At 36.6% G+C, this 19,802-nt stretch overlaps 1 protein-coding gene across 1 annotated transcript; it reads right to left on the bottom strand.

The window, feature by feature from the left end:
- Window positions 1–4,995: 4,995 nt before the first annotated feature.
- uacaa (uveal autoantigen with coiled-coil domains and ankyrin repeats a) lies at window positions 4,996–19,613 on the bottom strand. The gene is made up of 16 exons (XM_056254478.1): window positions 19,289–19,613; window positions 18,094–18,221; window positions 15,247–15,335; window positions 14,286–14,350; window positions 13,513–13,570; window positions 12,267–12,337; window positions 12,034–12,140; window positions 11,178–11,359; window positions 10,574–10,611; window positions 9,946–10,014; window positions 9,804–9,831; window positions 9,646–9,686; window positions 7,947–9,137; window positions 7,263–7,391; window positions 5,589–5,654; window positions 4,996–5,487 (listed from the first exon to the last, which is right to left on the bottom strand). Exons 1-16 carry the CDS (start codon window positions 19,322–19,324, stop codon window positions 5,425–5,427), a joined length of 2,361 nt encoding a protein of 786 aa, XP_056110453.1. The 5' UTR covers window positions 19,325–19,613; the 3' UTR covers window positions 4,996–5,424.
- Window positions 19,614–19,802: the final 189 nt, after the last annotated feature.

The following is a 19,802-nucleotide window of genomic DNA, read 5'->3' as shown; positions in this document are numbered from 1 at the left end:
ACACTTACAAAGTTCTCAATGCTTCGTTTTGCATGTGGGACCCTCATTATGTTACTGTGTTCGTGTGGGGCTATTTTGAGGCTTGTTAGTGGTTATTAACTAGCGATTTCTTTTTACTTATTATATGCCCCCATTACTAGCGTTATACGCTAAACAGTTTTTAGAGATAAAACTCTTTACATTCGATTATCATGAAAACAAATCTCAGAGAACGGTTGACTAGGTACCAATGTTTTATTAGACCAAAGGTTCATTTTGCGCCGGAGTTCTCCTTTAAGATATGCCAGTGCAAGTTGCTTTCAGGTTAAACAGCTCAAACATGCATTTTAGTCTGGGGCGAGCTTAAGCCTCGTCTGTGAAACCGGGGGATAAATTCCAAACTGCAAGATATAAACTCACAATTGTGATTTATAAAGTCTGAACTGATATATATATATATATATATATATATATATATATATATATATATATATATATATATATATACACACACACACACACACACTTGCAATTGCGAGAAAATATCAGAACTTGAAGGCATACACTATTTAAATGTACATTCATACATCTTAAATATTTATATGTTCTTTTTCTGTTAAGATAACTGAGCCTTTAAATCTCATAGGCGTTCATTTTTAAGGCATAAACAGTCCTCACTTTAGATGCGCTCACAAAAATAGTTAATAAGCAGTTTATAAATACAGCTATAAATGCTTTATTCTTAATTTATAAGCATATCTATAATGTGTTTAGTATTTTCATACTTTATTAATGATCATTTATCATTTCTAAATGAAGTATTGCATTACAAACCAGTTATTTAGGAGTTGTCAGTGGTTCATAAGATACACTTTCTAAGTGAAGTAAATGATTAATAAACTTTTTACATTCATACATTTTATTATTCAGACATATTGTAATAGTTACTTAGTGTGTTAATAAATGCTTTTAACATGTATTACTGTAATTCATGGTTAATTCAGGTAGTTATAAAGCATTTAGTAGTGTGGTCAGTTAATGTCTAATGCTTTATAAATGTTTTATATTAACTGTTTACTAATGCTTAACTAATTATTTATAGTGTGCAGTTATTATAAAGTGTTACCGCTATCTATAAGTCACCAATAAGTAACCAGGCCTATAACTCGCAATTGCGAGTTTATATCTAACAGTTTTGAGGAAAAAAGTCAGAATTGCAAAATGTGAACTCACGATTTTATCAAATTTGAATTGTGAGATAAAAAAAATAAATAAAAAAAATCCCAGTTACCCTCTTTTTTATGTGTTTGTGTAAGGATGAAATTAAACAAAAGACTTTTGCTTTCCTGTCCCAACCCCCTCTAAGGGCCATTTAAAATAAAAGCAAAGAGGTGCTGATAGTGATCTTGGCCTGTGGGCCAGGTGTGTGTACATCGGTGGTCTGCTAACTGTCACACCTTTAGTATGGCAGGGGAAGCTGTGATCTGCTGATTGATCAGTTTGAATGTCTCACATTATGGTTTCAGTCACATGGTCAAGGAAGGAATAAAAGAAGATTGGAACTGTTGCTCTGGCGCTTCTTTTCTCTGGGCTTTTCTATCTTTTCTTTGTCTCTTCTTTTGGGGGGTGTTTGCTCTTCTTCTCTACCTGAGCTCTGCCTTTCTCTTTCTCTCTACACTTTCAATCTTTCAGATAACATTTTACATACGTGGGTACAATTAATGGCATAAGATTTTATCATCTCATACATCTATTGTGTAACTATTTCAAGTGTAACCATAACCAGATTTTGTCATTAAATCCTTTCAATCACAAACGATGCACTAACTAGCTTTGATTCAGTATTAATTAAGTTCCATTAAGTTGATCCAGTATTAATTAAGTGTAACTTTCCCACATATTTTTGCTATTCCAAATGCACTTATTTCCGTTGTTGGTATATAAGTAGCAATGGGTGGTAATAGACAAGAAATTTACAGTTTTCCACAATCATACTGATAACGTTTCTTTAGTCGTTCGGCAATCCTGCAGCCTGAACTAATGTAGTGAAACAACCCTTACGGCGGAGCTTCCATACTACTCATCACTCTACATTCATTCTCACAGCTAAATATTTATAGGGAACACAAAATCCCCTAGCATTTTCATCAAAAGGCAACCGTGTGCACAGAACACAAGAGGGCAGTCTAAGCACGGCGTGCCGCTTTGTAAAAGGTCTGACTGCAACTGTTTGGATACCAACATTCTTCAAAATATCTATTTTTATGTCCAACAGAGGAAAGAAACTCATACAGGTTCATAACAACTTGAGGGTGAGTGAGTAATGACAGAATTTTCATTTTTGGGTGAACTATCCCTTTAATGAACTACGCAATATTAACATTCTAGTAACTACTATTGAATAACAAGAAACTCTGATTAACGAATAAGTAAGAAATGGAGCTAGTTGAATGCGGTAGTTCACTATTAGCTAATCAATAACTACTATTTTTTTTCATACCTCCCAGAGGACTACTAAGAACTACTATACAGGTTCAGAATTAATGTGAATATGGCATAATGTATAATTAATTCTAAAGTGAAGATCATGGTAACCCACTAATGACTCAAGTATTAGCATATCAAATCTTTCAGAATTAAGTACAAATTATTTGGAACAGTATTCTAAAGTGAAAAGCATGATAAATCCCTAAAAATGAGTTAAGTCATTGCAAACATTTGAGATTTTTGTAAGGTCCTTATACAATAATCCTTATTGTCGAGCCTTGCATAGATGGACATTGGGTGAAAATGTGGAGTGTTAAAATAAAGGCGCGTTGCATCGATGCATTGTATCATTAGCCATTTGATCGATGTATCAACCCATTCATATCGATGTATTGTTACACCCTTAACCCTCTGGGGTTCTTCGGGTCAAAAATGACCCGAAGCGTTTAAATAAATTTTTTTTTTAAATCGTAGCTTCATCGGAATGGTCCAAAACTTGGTGACTTTTTGGTACTTGGTATATGAACACCCAAAAAAATTGGGGAAAGGATTTTAAAAGTCTAAGTGGTCGTAAAAAAAATAGTCACACTCAGGGTCTTCGGGTCAAAAATGACCCCCATAGGAAATGAATGGGAAATTGGCAAAAATGTGAAAATACAGAGTTTTTGTGTGCATACAATCTACAAAACAGCCACGATGCAGAAAAAAAGCACACAACAGTGAAGGGGTGAATCTCTTAAAACAATGGGTGACAAAATTTTTTCCATTTGTTCTCTTTATAATGCAATGTTCAGGTTTGACTGTATTATAAAGTAAAACTGCCACTTAAAATTACCATTTAAACCAACCAAAAAAATAATGTTTTTTTTTTAATTAAAAAAAATGACAAATATAGTCTTTGAGAATCTGTTATTATATATTCAAATCAAAAACCTGAAAAAATTAAACAATATGTGAAAAAATCACTAGAGTGTTTCTACCATAGGTTTCTACAGAGAGCTGTAAATCCACTAGTGGTAAAAATGTGCTATTGCGTGATAAAAATGCTCAGTGTGTCCACCAGATGGCTCCGATCTCATTTCAAAAATTGCTTTCATGAGGTCTAGACTTGACTCTAAAATGAAATACAGCTTTAATAATTTTTTTTAATTATATATATATATATATATAAATTTTCTATTATATTCAATGGAAAAAAATGGGTCTTAATTATTGCATAAATATTATTATTGCATAAATAAATTATTGCATAAATAAAAACACCAAAAAAGAAAAGAAAAAATATTATTGAACAAAAATATATTTCATTGATTTTACTCAAATAAAATGTATCTTAATGCCGCCCTCCGGGTCATTTTTGACCCGAAGGTCCTGAGTGTGAGTCTAAAATGAGGAACCCCAGAGGGTTAATAAATAACCAAAAACAAATACACAAATACACAAGTAAAAAAAGAAAACAAAATATGAGTTGAGATTTTTTACAGTGCATATATTTGAACATGTTTAATTGTAGTTCGTTACAAAGAGCCACAGTTAATTTGCACAGAGACATTGATTAATGAAAGGGGGACATAAATAAACCTAAATTACACCAAATTTGATTCTGTTTTCTGTTAAAGAACTAGTGATTAACACCGTGTCTACACCGGACACAACCGGTTTAGGATATAGCTCCACCGATTAGGTCCAGAAAGCTGGACCTCAATGGATTTGCAATGGTCCCTTCGTCGTGTCCATTGTAGACACAGTGTAATGTCTACATTTACTCTACGTTTCAAAAGTTTAGGGTCAGCAATGTATTTTTTACAGAAATATATGAACACTTTTATTCAGTAAAAATGTATTAAAGGTAGTTTTCAGAGAGGCTAGCAATAGCTAACTAGCTTTGAAAGCATAAGATCCCACCATCCCACCAGACCCTCAGAGCGTCTACAAAGCCACACCTCCTCCAAAACATGAACGCGTACAGCAGGGAGCAAAGTGTCACGAGAGACGGCGTTAAATGACCTCATGTCTCAAAGCACATTACACTACAATAATAAACATAAACAACTTAAACAGCACTGATAGTGTTGCCATTGAAAAGCATAAATTAGAGTCACGACCCACTCCGAGTATAACGTCACGGGTTTCCATCTCTTCCAAATTACAGTAGTTATGGCGTGAACGCAGCATGAGCTCATTGTTTTGGTTCAGGAGGAACTGTAAAAGGCGGCTGCTGTTTCTGTTGCGGTGCTCTGTGACTGACGTCTGTCTAATTCTGCATGAAACGCTCTGATGACGTGTGATGTCTGTACGAACAAGGTGCGCGGAGGTATGGAAATACAGTAGATTGACAGGCAGATAGGACATCGGACCGAATGCAATGATTGGATGATCCTTTTATGGTCCTAAGCCTTCCACAGACAACATACATATAAATGGATTTAGACCACTTAATTAACTTAGTGAATGCTAGGATGTGAAGAGACTTTCAACCGGCATAACAAAAAAAAAGTTTCTGGAACTAATCGCCTACCCTTCCTTTAAATTGATCAAAAGTGACAGTAAAGACATTTAGAATTTTATTTCTATTCATCAAAAAATCATGAAAAACATGTATCACGCTTTCCACAAAAACATTAAGCAGCACAACTGTTTTCAACATTGGCAATAATAAGAAATGTTTCTTCAAATCAGCATATTGGAATGATTTCTGAAGGATCATGAGACACTGAAGACTGGAGTAATGGCTGCTGATAATTCAGCTGTGCCATTACAGAAAAACGTTTTTAAAATATGACGACATGTTTAAATAGAAAGCAGTTCTTTTAAATTCTAACAACATTTCACAATTGATCAAATAAAGGCAGCCATGGTTAACATATGAAACTTCTTTCAAAAACATTACAAAAATCTTTCCAACCCCAAACTTTTGAACAGTAAAGTCGATACATATATGGATATGCACATGAACGCTCAGCACTCTCTCATCTTGGCAATCTGAAGCAGAGCCACTCTGGCCTCTTCGTCCATGAAACCCTGCAAAAGAAGACCACAGCTTCTAGAACACAAACACTGCTATTTTCATAGGTTTACTTTGAAAATAAGAAAATGTACATCATAAAATAATAAAATGTTACCTGTGCTGCACTGAGCAACCGTGTTCGGTATATTGAAAGCACATGTTTGTAATGCTTTTCCGAATTCTGGCAATAAAAGTAAGAGAACAAGTTCATAATGCATTGGTTAGCACACCAGTTACAAAAGAAAAATGATTCATGCTTAAACCCCAATGCTTTTACTGTAATCCAGCAACTTTGACATGTATTGTACATTTCTAAATTAAATGTATAATTTAGAAATGTACAATACATGTCAAAGTGCTGGAATACAGTAAAAGAATTGGGGGGGGGGGGAGCGAGTACTTTAATGAAAGTTAAGATGTCTCCTGAGAGTGACTACTCTGTGGGAGTGCAAAAATTGCTTCTGTGAAGTTACCAGCACTGTATGAGCAGTGGAAATGACACATCAGTTTCATTTTTCCTTACTACTCCCAGTTCTCTCCAACAGCAACAGGCTTGACTCAACTCAAGATCCAGTCTCCTCTGGGGCCTATGACATGGTCTATTTCCAGTGGTAAAACGTAACAAAAGTACATTTACACAAGAACTGAACTTTTCTTAAGCATTTCCATCTAATGTAACTTTATGCTTTTACTCCATATCTCAGAGTCATATATTGTACCTTTTACTCCACTACACTTTTTTGCCAGCTTTAAGGCCCACGCACACTTTATTTTCTGTGTTCTGCTTCATCTCACAGTTGAGTGCACAAGCCTTTCAAAGTATACTCCTTTGGCTGTGAGTGAAAAAAGAAGCGTTCTGCGTATGCACACTATCCAGTGGACTTTGTTTTCAAGTGCTCAAGTCACTCGCACGTGCTGTTGTACACAAACCCTCCGCATGGACTCAAATATTGGGCTGTACACAAACGTTCGCGGACCCTCCTGATGATGAAAATTACGTCATGTGGACAGTGCACGGGCCGTCGTTAAACGCAACCAGCCGAAGTATACTTTGGGCTTTAGTTACTACAGTAGTTCATTTTCAGTGTGCAATTTTTCATACCACTTCTGTCCAGTGAAAACCACGCATCTCCAAATGTGATGATTTAATAAAATGAACGTTTATGATAAACTGAAAGATTAAGTGTTTCCTTTATGGTTTGGGAAAAATTCTCCTACTTAAACTAAACCAACTATTAAACCCAGAATGAGTGCCGACTGAAGGAACCACTTATCTACCCTCTCCCTGGATGTATTATGTAATAAAATGTGTTGTTAAGTGAATTGGTTGCCTTGTTTATTTTGCACCACCAAACTTCTTTCTTGGGTTGAATTGAGAAGTTGTTGACTTTTATTTGCTGTGTGTGCTTGTGTGTATTTCTTAATATAAAAATATAAATATGACCATAAAAGCATGAGAAAAATGTGAATGCATTCATACTGTAAATGTATTCTATATTATAAGAGCTTATATTATGGGAGTTATGGAAACAATCCACCTTCCCTCCAAAGTGAAACACAACTGATTAATGCTGGTTCTCCATTAACTCTCCATTAAGAAAAAATGCTAACATAAATGTAGTCAACGTAGTATATTATGCGTTGATATTTACAAAGATTGCTGCAAATAAACAAGCTGCTGCTATCTGTCCCGCACTAAAAGCACTGACCTCTCAAGTTTAACAAAGCTTAAACAAAGCAGACTCTCAAAAACAGCCCTAAAGAATAGAGCGAGCTGTGAGTAACTAACCTCTAGCTGCTGTTGTAGGCTGTAGACCTGAGCCTGGAGGGAGCTGTCTGATTGTGATGGTTCACAGGAGCCGACGGGTTCTGATATGTTGACCTGAGCCAACCTCTGTCCCTCATGCTTCACTGATGACTGAGATAGAGAACACATGTAATCAGATTTTTACAATTTGTTTAGGCCATTTGCTGATATTAGAGATATTTCATGCTCATTTCCCATATTTTTTATATTTTGATTACCTTCGCTGCCATCTAATGCTCACTTAAAGTTGATTTTTTTTTTAAACATTAACAATTTAATTACACTTATATAAATGTCATCTATGGCAAATCTCAAAATGAATAATTTTTTTATACTGTGTACATTATAAAGTTGTGATGCCTAAATGTAGGAATTGTAGCATTTAAAATGACTAATTTTTGTTTTTAGTTTTTATTTCTTAATTCATTTAGACACAAACGTATAGAATTTGAATATCAGCCATTTATGAATTCATTCGAATTTTAGTATAGGTGCATTCCAAAACATTTAAATAATATGCTTGTAAATGACAAAATGATACATTAAACGTTTATTAATAGAATCTGCATTGATATATGGATTTTGGGACAATCTCAATGCATTGATGATCTGTGAGAAAAAAAATGTATCATGAATATAATAAATATACAAGCAATAATTATTAACCTTGACAACTTGATCTGGTGATGTCCTCCCCTGGTCCTCAGTTGTGCTACTTTTGCTCTCTATTCCACTTGACTGCACGTTTTCCGCTGCAATTCTAGTGACTTCACATTCTGCTCTGTCACTCCCTGTAGAAGAGACTTGGTTATGCTGTACTTCACTTGCGCATGGCTGCCTGTGTTCTTCTGTCTGAACACCCTCCTCTTTTGTGTTTGAGATGCTCAAACTGGCCTGGTATTGTCTCTTCTCCATCTCTTCAAGGGCTAGTTTGAGTCGTTCCACCTCGTTCTCCTTTTCCTCCACTAAGACAACAGGAGCAAACTTGGACTTCAGAGCCTCCTGGATTGTGTCCAGCTCTGTCTTTTGCTCTTGAAGTTCTCTCAGCAGGCTCTGGTTCTCTTCCTGGGCGCACTGGTACTTCTGTAGAGCCTCGTCAGCTTTGGTTTCGGCATTTTGCAGTGCATTGTTCAGTGAGCTAGTTATGACTGTGTGCTCACCCTTGCTGATGTAGTTCTCCAGATCTACGGTTGGTTCGCTGGTCTCCGTGATGAGGTCGGTCGTGGTGCTCTTCGCATGTGTCGGGCACCATTCTGATGGGGTCTGAGCTTCTTTACACAACGTCTCAGCCTGCTGCGTCTCCATTCCTGCTAACCTCGTCCTCAGTGTGTTTATTTGCTCTTCTCTGCTGAGCAGCTCCTGGGAAAGCCGGCCAAGTTCCTGCATCAAGGAGCCCTGGTTCTGCTTCTGCTGCTCTACCTCCCTCCTGCTCTGGCTGAGCTCCTTCTGCATTCTCCCCAGTTCGGCTACGGCTGCCTCCCGCTGACCTTTGACTTCTTGAAGCTGGACTCTCAGCTCTTCCACCAAGTGCTCCCTGACGGCTACGAGATGAGCTTGCATCTGTCTCACTCGGGATTCTGAGCCGGCCATCCTTCTTTGCACCTCACCCAAGGCCTCCTCCAGCTCCCATGACCGGTTATGGGACGCATGCAGAGCTTGTTCGCTGCTCCTCCTCAGACCTTCGTATTCCTGACAACGCAGAGCCAGTTCCGTGTCCAGCCTGTGCACCTCCGCCTCTGCTACTTCTTGCCTCCTCCGTGCATCTCGTAGTTCTCTCCTAAGGGCCTCCACCTCGCCGGGCAATAACTCCATCGGAGTAGATCTCACTGGCACAGGAGCTGAATGTGCAGGCCTGACCTGAATAATTGACAAGGGTAATGTTGAACTAAGAAATACTCTTTCGTTTGTCTATTTTAGATCAACTGCTGTAATGTTTCAGTTTGATGAGAATGGGATATAAATCAAGTCTGATATCAAGTGAAGTTATAACCCTTAAATCTCTATATTCTGTCAGAAAAAAAGTGTTCACATTATACAAATTATATTACTTGGTTGACTGCATTATATATAATATAATAGTTAATGGAAAGTTTAATTTAACTGCCTGATAAAAGGACTATGAGCAAGATATCAAGGTCACATACATCATTTTTTTTAGCAAAACACTAAAATTGATTGATTTTGTGGTGAAGACCTTAATTTAAAATTTAATCTAAATGGCTGATAAAAGGACAAACAGTGAGCAAGATATCCAGATCACATACTTCAAAAATAAGGAGTTAACTAAACCTAAAAATACTTAATGACACTGTCATAAAGCAAACTCTTCAGACACAGATCAGGTTAGTCAGGTTAGGCAGGATACCTGTGTAGAATCCAGATTATGACCTTGTTTGGCACCTTTTCCTTCAGGAAGCAGAAAGTATGTTTAAAACATCAGAGCCCAGACCTGGAAAGCTTTTGTGATATGACTGATTGCAATCCTGATGTTCTGCCATTATATATAAACACATTCCAAGTTACCTTCAGTGGAGTGACTGCCATGTTCCTTCTGTAATTCAGACACAACCCTTTATTGATGACATTCACAACTGACCACAATCAGCTACAGCAAAGCAAAATGACTGCCTGATAGCACAGACTTCCATCCTCTAAAGAAACTCACTGTTAGTGGCTCTGACACAGCTTTCTCCGTCTTTACTGATCCTGCTTTGGTCCAGGGTTTAGCCTGTGCCTTCAGAAAGAAAAACAAAATTCTTTCAATTCTTATCAAAAATCTCTGATGACATGGTCTTTAGATAGAAAGAAATCTATATTTCCATAATAAATTCTCTAACAATTCTTTAATAATACATGCATCTCCCTACAGTAAATAATTAAACCATATCCTGAAGGCTGGATCTATAATAGATGTGTTAAAAGTAAGAAACTATAGATTTACACATGTATGGCTGAAATCTTCACATGAGCATGAGAATCAGTATTCATCTCCATCGACAGCTGCAGAAGAACATTGAATTCCATCCAACTGATTTCCATCATTGCAGAGATGGACATACATAGCACACCATCATCATTCTCAAGTGACTGCAGATTAGGATGGCTCTAATTAAAGTGCACTGCGATTAGCATTTAAGACTCTAGATGGCAGTAAGATCAATAAATAGATGGAGCAAACTCATGACCTGCTGTTACTGCCTTTCCTGTCTTGGATTACAAATATTTGAACTTGACTGTGAATCCGAATGAAAATGCGTCAAAGAGTTAAATTGTCAGCAAAAAGTCAATGTTACCTGTTGAATCTTCTGTGAAACATTGGCAGTCTCTTTGGCTGGAAACAAAAAGTGGGGGGGTTGTTATAACACATGATGTTTCTGTTCCTTTTGCACATTTCAGAAAAGCGTTTTAATATGCCATGAATGTGCACTGATTTACATGGCAATCACTTTATTAACTAATTGTTGCATTTAATTTTAATCTGGTGATATGGCAGATTTTACATGAAAAGCATCTTTCAGGGACCCAAGTGATCTTCTTATAATAAGAGGCTGGTTTGCTTGGAATAAGCCTCTCTCTTTAAATAAGACAGTTCTTGGAAAAGGAATACAGACCGGTCCACTCTAGAAATTGATGCTTTTAGAGTTAGTATCTGAGAAGTCTATGCGAGCACAGCTGGATCTGGATCTTTCAGACACTTCTCTTAAATTACATGACATTACCCAGTAATGACAGTGTGATGGCTGATATGGGATCTAAATTTAAAACTTGACTGACTTGCTGCCTGCATGAGCAGGTGCAGCAATTTCAACATGTAATGATAACAAGACTGTCACTTTGCACTGCCTTGCTGGATCAAAAAGGCACTGCTGGTCACAAGATTACATGGTGTTATATTACCTTTAGTGGTTGTTTCCAAGGCATGTTGTACAAGAGTGATCAAGTCTTGATTCTGACTTAGTTTGGCATAGTGGTAAGCGTCATGGCCATAAATGTCCACTGCAGAAACATCTGCCTTAGTCTTCAGGAGAATCTCCACCACTTCTTTACAGGAGTTCTCACAAGCTAATATTAGCGCAGTCCTAGACAGAACATAAAAAATAACAAGTCAGAAAAACAGAAGATAGAAACAAGTATTGATCAGTTGGTATGGCACAACTCAAGGTCAAACAAACTTTATGATTATTTCTGCAAAGCTTAAAAGGTATCTTTACTTGAATGAGCTTTTTCTAAGACTCATCAAAAGCAGTTCATGACTTATACTGAACTATATCATTAAATTATTTATTAAATAATTTTAATGCTTTTCAACATTTAATGAATCTCATGAGTTGAATTGACTTTGGCAGCCCTAAAAATGTTCACATATTGATTTAAATCTTTTGCTGCACTTTAAATAACAAATAAAGGTAGGCCTATATAGTGTTGCTTCACTAGTTCTGAGAATGAATGCAACATAAGTGTGCTATGCACTTCCGCATTGTTCCTATTGCTGCTTTCTGCAGTGTACACATGCAAATGTGTGCCACTTCAATGGAAAGAAAACAGGTGACTTCCTTGTAGAAGATGGATTTTCTTGCAAGTTGATTCACATTAGTAAACAAAATTAAACTGAATATAAATATATTTGAATTTAAAACGTAATCTTCCTCTTCTGGCTGATACTTTGCTTATAAATATTTGATTTTTGCAAACTCTTTGTGGATCATTATTAATGCACAAAAGAAAATAAGATAATTAAAATGCTTTCCCTTACTTGCTTTGCTTGTCTCGAAGAACAGTGCGTGCTCCATTTTGCACAAGCAACTGGCATGCTCTTGGTTGGCTCGTCTTAGCAGCAAGCAACAAAGGTGATCTACCATCCTGAAAAAGGGACATATTTACATGTATTGCAATCAATATAAAATGTTCTATCTCACTTTCTCACATCGCTTCTTATATATACACAGTGTGCAAAATTAATTGTTCTTTCAAAACCATTTTACTTACTGCATCAGTAGCATCAATAGATGCACCGCTGTCAAAGAGCATTTTGATGGCGGCTTTACAGCCTACATTTGCTGAAAAACAATAACATGACACAAGACGTTATACTTTTCCAATCAACTCTGACAGCTAGACATTATATCGGTCCTCGATGCATCCTCATGCAGCAGTTGAAGAATTCATAATGAAAGATCTGCCTGAAAAGAATGATGATAATAAATCTGACACACACACACCCAAAATGCATCTGAGCATGCAACACACAAAATTGTGGTATGTCCTCCATTAAGCTTAACAACAAGCAAGCTAGTCTGGTGTTGATGTAAAATAGTGTCGTGCAAGGTCGGAAATGTCAATAAAATAATAATAATAATAATAATAATGCCCCCAAAATTCAAGATATGAATTGCCTTGCATGAGTTCTTGTATTTTGAGATTATAACATAATAGTTCATCAATATTACACAAGCAAGAGTGCCATTTTCTCGCACATCAGCACGATTACAAATATGACATTCATTTTATACAGCAGTTCAATAAACAATAACCTGATTATATGAATTGACAATTTTTAGACACAATCTTGTACATTTTGACCGCTTTTGTAACAAATATAGTTCCAAACATAGCAGAAATGCAAGGTCTCCCAGCGACACAGAGCAAAGTTTCGTTCTTAAAGGGATAGTTCACCCAAAAATTACAATTCTGTCATAATTTACTCAGCCTCAAGTTTTTCCAAACCTGTATGATTTTCTTTCTTCTGTTGAACATGGAAAAAAGATTTTTTTAATTAAATTAAATTAAATTCTTTAAATTAAACATTGTTGTCGATTAGTCAGTGAAACAAAAGCAAATGTAGAATTATAAATTATGGGGGAAAAAAATTACTAACATTTTAAATGGAATATATATATTTTTTGGCGTTTTTGCCTTTTATTAGATAGGACAGTAGCTAGACAGGAAGTGAGGTGGGGGAGAGAGAGAGAGAGAGAGAGAGAGAGAGAGAGAGAGAGAGAGAGAGAGAGAGAGAGAGAGAGAGAGAGAGAGAGAGAGAGAGAGAGAGAGAGAGAGAGAGAGAGAGAGAGAGAGTGGGGACTGGATCGGGAAAGGTCCACGAGTCGGGACTCCAACACAGGTCGCCCGAAGCGCAACAGAGGCACATGTCGGCGCACTTGCCCACGAGGCTCAGACTTTACACATGGAATATTAATAAAATAAATATAATTTTAAAAAAGAAAAATCCACACACCTGCATCATGCAAAGCTGTACGGCCCTGCAGGTCTGCGCTGTCAACAGGACATTTACACTGTTGGAAAATAAAATATTTAACATACATATGGGCAATATACATTCTGAAAAAAAAATGAAATGTGTTTTCAAATCTTCAATGATTTATTTTACAACTTAAGTTCATTTACATATTCCTCTGCTCAACAAGCTAAGAAAACTGAACAAAAATAAAAAACATTGAACAGAATGTAAATTGCACAAATGCCTCTCAGCACACGCTCATCATAAATGCAAATATATATTTAGAATTTGGCTCAAACATAAGTTTATTTTTTTAATGCTTTAAATTGTTCATGGTTTATAATTATTTTGCTTTTGCACTACTTTAATGCAATTGACTGCCAATTGAAACTCATGTGCATTCGTCTCCTTCGTTTTCACTTGCATTTAATTATAGCTGCATTCACATCAAAGCTTTACGAAAGAAAATTCACATTCCCGCACCAGATAACACACCTCGCATTCTTAACGGTGCGTTTGTGAGCAAAAGAATGGTTGCTTTATAATACAAAAAACTGGAGTAAATTGCTCCAGTGGAGATCAAAAGCAAAGGAAAGTCCAGAAAAAAAAACTAAACAAGGGCTTTAAACATAAAACAGGGTATGAAAAAAAGAAAGCATTGAGCTGTCTTTGGCAGAGCAATAGCTAAAGGGGTTGGTTATACGTCAACACTGACATTCCAATGCGGTTTCTCATTAGTCTGTCTTCCTGTGATTGTTAGTGGACAGTACCTGCAGCAGCCTCTGCACACACATGGGATGACCGCCTGCGGCAGACAGATGCAAAGCGGTTTTACCTGCAGAGAGGAACAACATACATACAGTGAGGTTTAAAAGTCAGAAACTTTGTTTGCTTTAATGGCAGCAGCACTTGAGCTGCTTGAACTCCAGAAGTTTGAGTTCAAACTGATCATGTTCTTCATGATTCTGGTCATCTGTATGAAGGAATCTCATGATCAATTTCACAAATTTGCTTATTTAATTGTTCGTTTAGTGACTTACAAATAGCGCAGAATACTATTCATTTTACGTCTTCTTTGCTTCACATTTTTCAAAATCTTATCCTTTCTGTTTATTTCTTAGGTTAAGTAGATTTTGAATCCCAGTTTTTCAATGTGAGCTCAGAAATCATGTCAAAAATCATAATCATGATTATTTTGTCACTATTGACAATATTGAATGTTTTTTAACAAGATTATTTAACACAATTATGGCCAAAACCTAACATGAGTAATTTTTTTAACGATCGCGATATAGATCAAGTAGGCCTAAATATTTGTTGGAAATAAGATTGCTATGACATCTTAATTTTAGATACCAGTGAAATTTCTCAATTCTCGATTCCAATTTCGATACCACAGCAGAACACTATGGCTAACTAGTATTCACTAGTTCGCCTGCCGGTTCAGCCTTAAAGGTTAATAGTAAACTAACTTGGTTTGCTGTCCTTGCTCGGCTTGGGCTTCGAGTTACCGAGTTAGGACAAATAGGACAAATACAATAGAAAATCTCGTAATGTCTTGTTTTGCTAAATGAAGCTTGTCTTTAGGCTAATGCACGAACCACCGACCGCACAACATTTAAACAAAATGCATTGGTTGATTATCCACAGCAGGAGGGTCAGGTCTTCAGATAGAGGAATGAATTATGACTTAAATGGTTCATGAAATGTGATTACTTCAGAAAGTCTTACCGGCAGCATCTAAAGCCTTCAAGTTGACACCGTTCTCCAGGAAAACATTTAGGCTGTTTATGAGGCCTTTGCTAGCAGCAACATGAAACCTTAAAAAAAATAAAAAATACAAGTAAATGTATTAATTGTAAGCAATCAATAATATTGTTCATTAATTTCAATGTCAATAATTTTATTTTACAACATGAATAAAGTATATTTAATGCAGATATTTGCACAGGTTAATATATAGCCTATCATACTTCCATGGAGATCAAAATATGCTTTTACAACATATGTGAGTTTACCAGTGATTATGATTATGTATAAAGAGCCAAGAAACATAAAAAAAAAAAACATGCAACAACATAGCAGCCGAGGCCTGTTTCAACAGAAAATAGGCACAACCCCTCCTTGAGCCTATAGTCACAAAGCAGGCATGATACATCTGAGGTAATTAGATCACCAGGACTGTTGAAGCTTGTACGTTGAAATAGTTAGAGGACAAAAGAAAGATCAACAAGATGTAGGATGTGGGTATAAACATGTTTTGTAGCAGAAAATAAAGGGAGAAAAAAAATCTTTTTAACATCTATTTGAAAAAGGAATTAAAGTAAAATGCACAGGAGCTAAATATAAAAGAAAATTATGACATTTCTTTATTCCATCATGTTTACTGACAAGGTTAAGGCAAGGAAATACATATTCTATTTGACAGAAAAACATTGGAAGGTAGGAAATATTTAACAACAACAGAACACGACTAAAATCCTGGCATGAGGCCCGACACACCTAATACAACCACCTTTAAAAACAGCTGACCGGAAGAGATAAAAGAAGAAACATAGGAAAATTATAGGCTACATAACACTGCACACCATATTTAATACCCTCCCATAAACATATTACCAGAGCACTGCTGTGCCACACATTTATGATTTAGTTAAACACCTTTGATGCGTTTATGATAAGCTTTATGATGACATTTACTCTCTGGAACAACTTCTATGCTTCTCATGTTCCTGTTTCGGAACTTCTTTCATGCCTTATTTACAGTTGTGGTCAGAATTATTGGCACTCCTGGTAAATATGATTGAAGATGGCTGTAAACATAAATCTGCATTGTTCATCCTTTTGATCTTTCATAAAAAAAAAAAAAAAAAAAGCAAAACAAGTTGGCCAGAATTATTGACACCCCTAGAATTTTAGTACTGAAGTATATTCCCATTAATATTTACATATTTAGCACACCAGGGTGACTAGGAACATGAAATTGTCAAGCTATGACTTCTTGTTTCACAGGAATATAAATATGAGTAAACACAAAGGCCAAATTCAGTTGTCAGACACGACTGGAACTTCAAAAGGGTCCTGGTTCTATGGTCAGATGAAACTAAACAAGTGCTTTTTGGCAGCAAACCTACCAGATGGGTTTGGTGCAAACAGGGATAAAAAGTGCCCCATGCCCACAGTTAAATATACTGCTGGATCTTTAATGCTGTGGGCCTAATTTCCTGCCAGAGGACATCTTGTTCAGATACATGGCATCCTGGATTCTAGCAAATACCAACAGATAAATCAAAACCTGACGGCCTCTGCTAGAAATCTTATAATGGACCGTGGTTGGATCTTCCATCAGTACAACGATCCAAAACAAACATCAGAATCAACACAAAAACCCTATAGACAATGAGTGGGCTGAACTGAAGAGAAGAAGCACCAACATGGATCTGGGAATCTGAAGGATCTGGAGAGATTCTGTATAAAGGAATGATCTCTGATCTCTTGTCAGATGTTCTCCAAACTCATCGGGCATTATAGGAGAAAACTCAGAGCTTTAAAATGAGTTTTTGTGTACCTATTGTGTACCTTTAAACTGCTTAATCAGAAAGTATACTAATCATCTTGGAGGTTCACGTTTCAACATTTATTTCTGTGCTTAGTTTTTCCTTGTTTACACATACCAGTATTTATCATGAGAAGTGTGATGCAGGTCCATGGAAGAAATATCTTATTACAGATTGTGGAAGCAGTACTATAGCTCTGTCAATTATGCAATAAATGAATACAAAACCCTCCACAAAGCAAACAGGGCATTCGAGGTAGCTTATCCTTGAGGGTAAAATATAAGAAGAGTAATCCAATGCTGAAGAAAGATTTAAATAGCATTAAGGGTGAAATTGCCTCAAAATTGGTTTAGCAGTAAAAACTTAGTGTGAATGTGCCAGTCATCATCCAGGCAATTCTAACACAGAAGAAGAAAAACACTACAAAAGTGCTTCAGTGCTTCAGACTTTTCATTCAGAAGCTGCTACTGGAAATAAATTCAACAATCAATGCATTGTGCACTGCAGAGGAGGATGAGGGCAGAAAAAAATTGGGCTATCAAAATTTCTTCCCTCCTCCCCTGGCTGGACATTCGCACTTTTATTAAAAAGCTATTTTGTGGCAAGAGACAAGTGATGAAATGCATACAGAAGTAAACACAGGAGTCCCAGCAGGGAGGATAGAGAACTGTTTTTGAGATTTACGTCCAATCAAAGAGCGCAAGACCACTTGATCCCAGAGCCTTTCATAGAGGGGTTCAGCTTCCACTTTAAAACATAATGCGGGAATGAGCTCAGTAGTGCACAGAACCATAGAGGACAGCAACTTACTGTAAAATGAGTTGTCTTTGTAAAAATGTTGTGTCAGTCAGTTGTTGCTTTTTTTGCATAAACATAGAATAAAATATAGAGTATACTTAGGTGGAGAATTATTCTCAGTAAAATTCAAGTAAATACAATTTTTAAAAAAAACCTGCTATTTGTACATTGGACACTATTTTATTTAGCATCACAGAAGCATCATGTTAAAAGTGGCACTTACGCAGAATGGCCCTCTGAGTCTAGTTTGGTGGGGTTGGCTCCTTTCTTGAGTGTGGCTGTGAGTTTCTCTATATCTCCATTCTCTGCCGCCTTCATGAGACGCTCATCATACTTTCCCCATTCTGTACTCTGAGAGAGAGGCAAAAATAAGACATCGGAAAAAGCAATAATCATACCATCAATTTCACAACCTACTCTCTTACGGCTCTACAGAGCCATCACTGAAACTGCCATCACTTTTACCATTGTCTGGTTTGGCTCTGCTACTGAACACTTTCTTTTTGAAAATCCTAAAACTTTCTTTATTTCCATTTCTAAAAGAAACAAATCATATTTTAATGTGAAACCTTCACTATAGTTCAGTATAGCACTAGCAATTGCCATTAAACCCTTATTTTATCAAGCAAAGTTAATTAAGGCGATGTATTATATATTTCCTCCTGAAATAACAGAGTTGCTATGCAAAAAAAACTAAAATAATGACTCTGCTATTATGAACAGTGATATAGTGAACATTGTGAAATACAACCGGCTGTAATAAAGTGTATGAAACAATCAGCATCCAGGACTAGAACCATCCTTTTTATAATGTAATTTATGGCGAGGTGATGCTGAATTCTTGATTTTGATGGCCTCACAGACGTTCTAAACTATCGATTATTTTTCAATAACAGCACTGTGGTTCCAGGTCTGTTGACCGCATTACAATTGCATTTCCCCAAGTTATTTCAAATAGTCTTACAGTCTATCACAGGAAAGGAACCAGAAAAATAAAAAAATTGGTCAAGCAACTAGGATTAAATTACAAAGAATATCTGTGAAATGTTGTACAGTTGTTTAAATTTGCAACAATACAATAAACAATCTCTGCTTGTCTCAATCGCTCAAGCGCAAAGTAGGCGTAGCCTAAAAGTGTCAACCACGGTGAAATCCAGCGATAAAATCTTAGATACAATTGCGAGACAGACGCATGGTTCTTATCACTTTAGCCATAAACAACAATTCATTCCTGGAGTTCAGCAAAACAATATGCAACTTACAACCACGCCGACTGACCACCCACAGTCCCAATTCTATCACACACACACACGCGCGCGCACACACACACTCAGTTTCAGGACATGTTATGGGCTTGGTCCAAAGTCTTGACAAGCTATTCGAAAGAGTAAAATGTGTATCTAGTCAATAATGTTTACCTCGTTTTTCTTAAGTCGTTGTTTAAAACTTTTCATAGTTCCAGTATAACAGTAACTAAGCCCAGTGCACTTGTCCAGGTGTCCAAATGTGCGTCTCTTGTCAAAGTTTGCCTGTAAACTTTATTCCACCCCTTGGTTACAAGGTTCAGGCTCCATTGAGACCTGACGCACTCCCATGAACCAATCGTCAGGAAAAATGTGTAACAATGAGCCAATCGGCGTGGACAGGGAGTCTCCGTATGAAAGTCAGCCGTGGAAAAGCTGGTTCACATGATTTGGTGGGCTGCAGATTCCACACACTGTAGATGCCTTCAAAAGAAGCTCGACAATGAGTGTTTGTTTTGGATACAGCTTCGAGTAATATTGTCAGCAGGCTTGTCCTGTTTGTAAACTTGTAAACACAGTTGCGTCATCAGTGGCTGGTTAGAAATATGCGTATTTGATTATTAAAGATACACCTTTTGTAGAAACTGGATTGATGTTCATGTAGCCTAGCTTATTTAGATGGCAAATT

The sequence above is a fragment of the Rhinichthys klamathensis genome, unplaced genomic scaffold (genome assembly GCF_029890125.1).
Source record: "Rhinichthys klamathensis goyatoka isolate OS25496 unplaced genomic scaffold, OSU_Roscu_1.1 h1tg000005l_1, whole genome shotgun sequence".
NCBI lineage: Eukaryota > Metazoa > Chordata > Actinopteri > Cypriniformes > Leuciscidae > Rhinichthys > Rhinichthys klamathensis.
The sequence above is the reverse complement of the archived record's forward strand: the minus strand, read 5'-3'. Positions and strand labels throughout refer to the sequence as shown.

What these genes read in the sequence shown, in the direction of transcription:
- uacaa (XM_056254478.1), bottom strand. Translation starts at nt 19,324, where the DNA reads ATGAAAAGTTTTAAACAACGACTTAAGAAAAACGAG. An exon ending in GACTCAGAGGGCCATTCTGC is followed by an intron (nt 15,336 to 18,093) that starts GTAAGTGCCACT and finishes ATTTTTTTTAAG; the next exon opens with GTTTCATGTTGCTGCTAGCA. An exon ending in CTTCGAGACAAGCAAAGCAA is followed by an intron (nt 11,360 to 12,033) that starts GTAAGGGAAAGC and finishes TGTTCTGTCTAG; the next exon opens with GACTGCGCTAATATTAGCTT.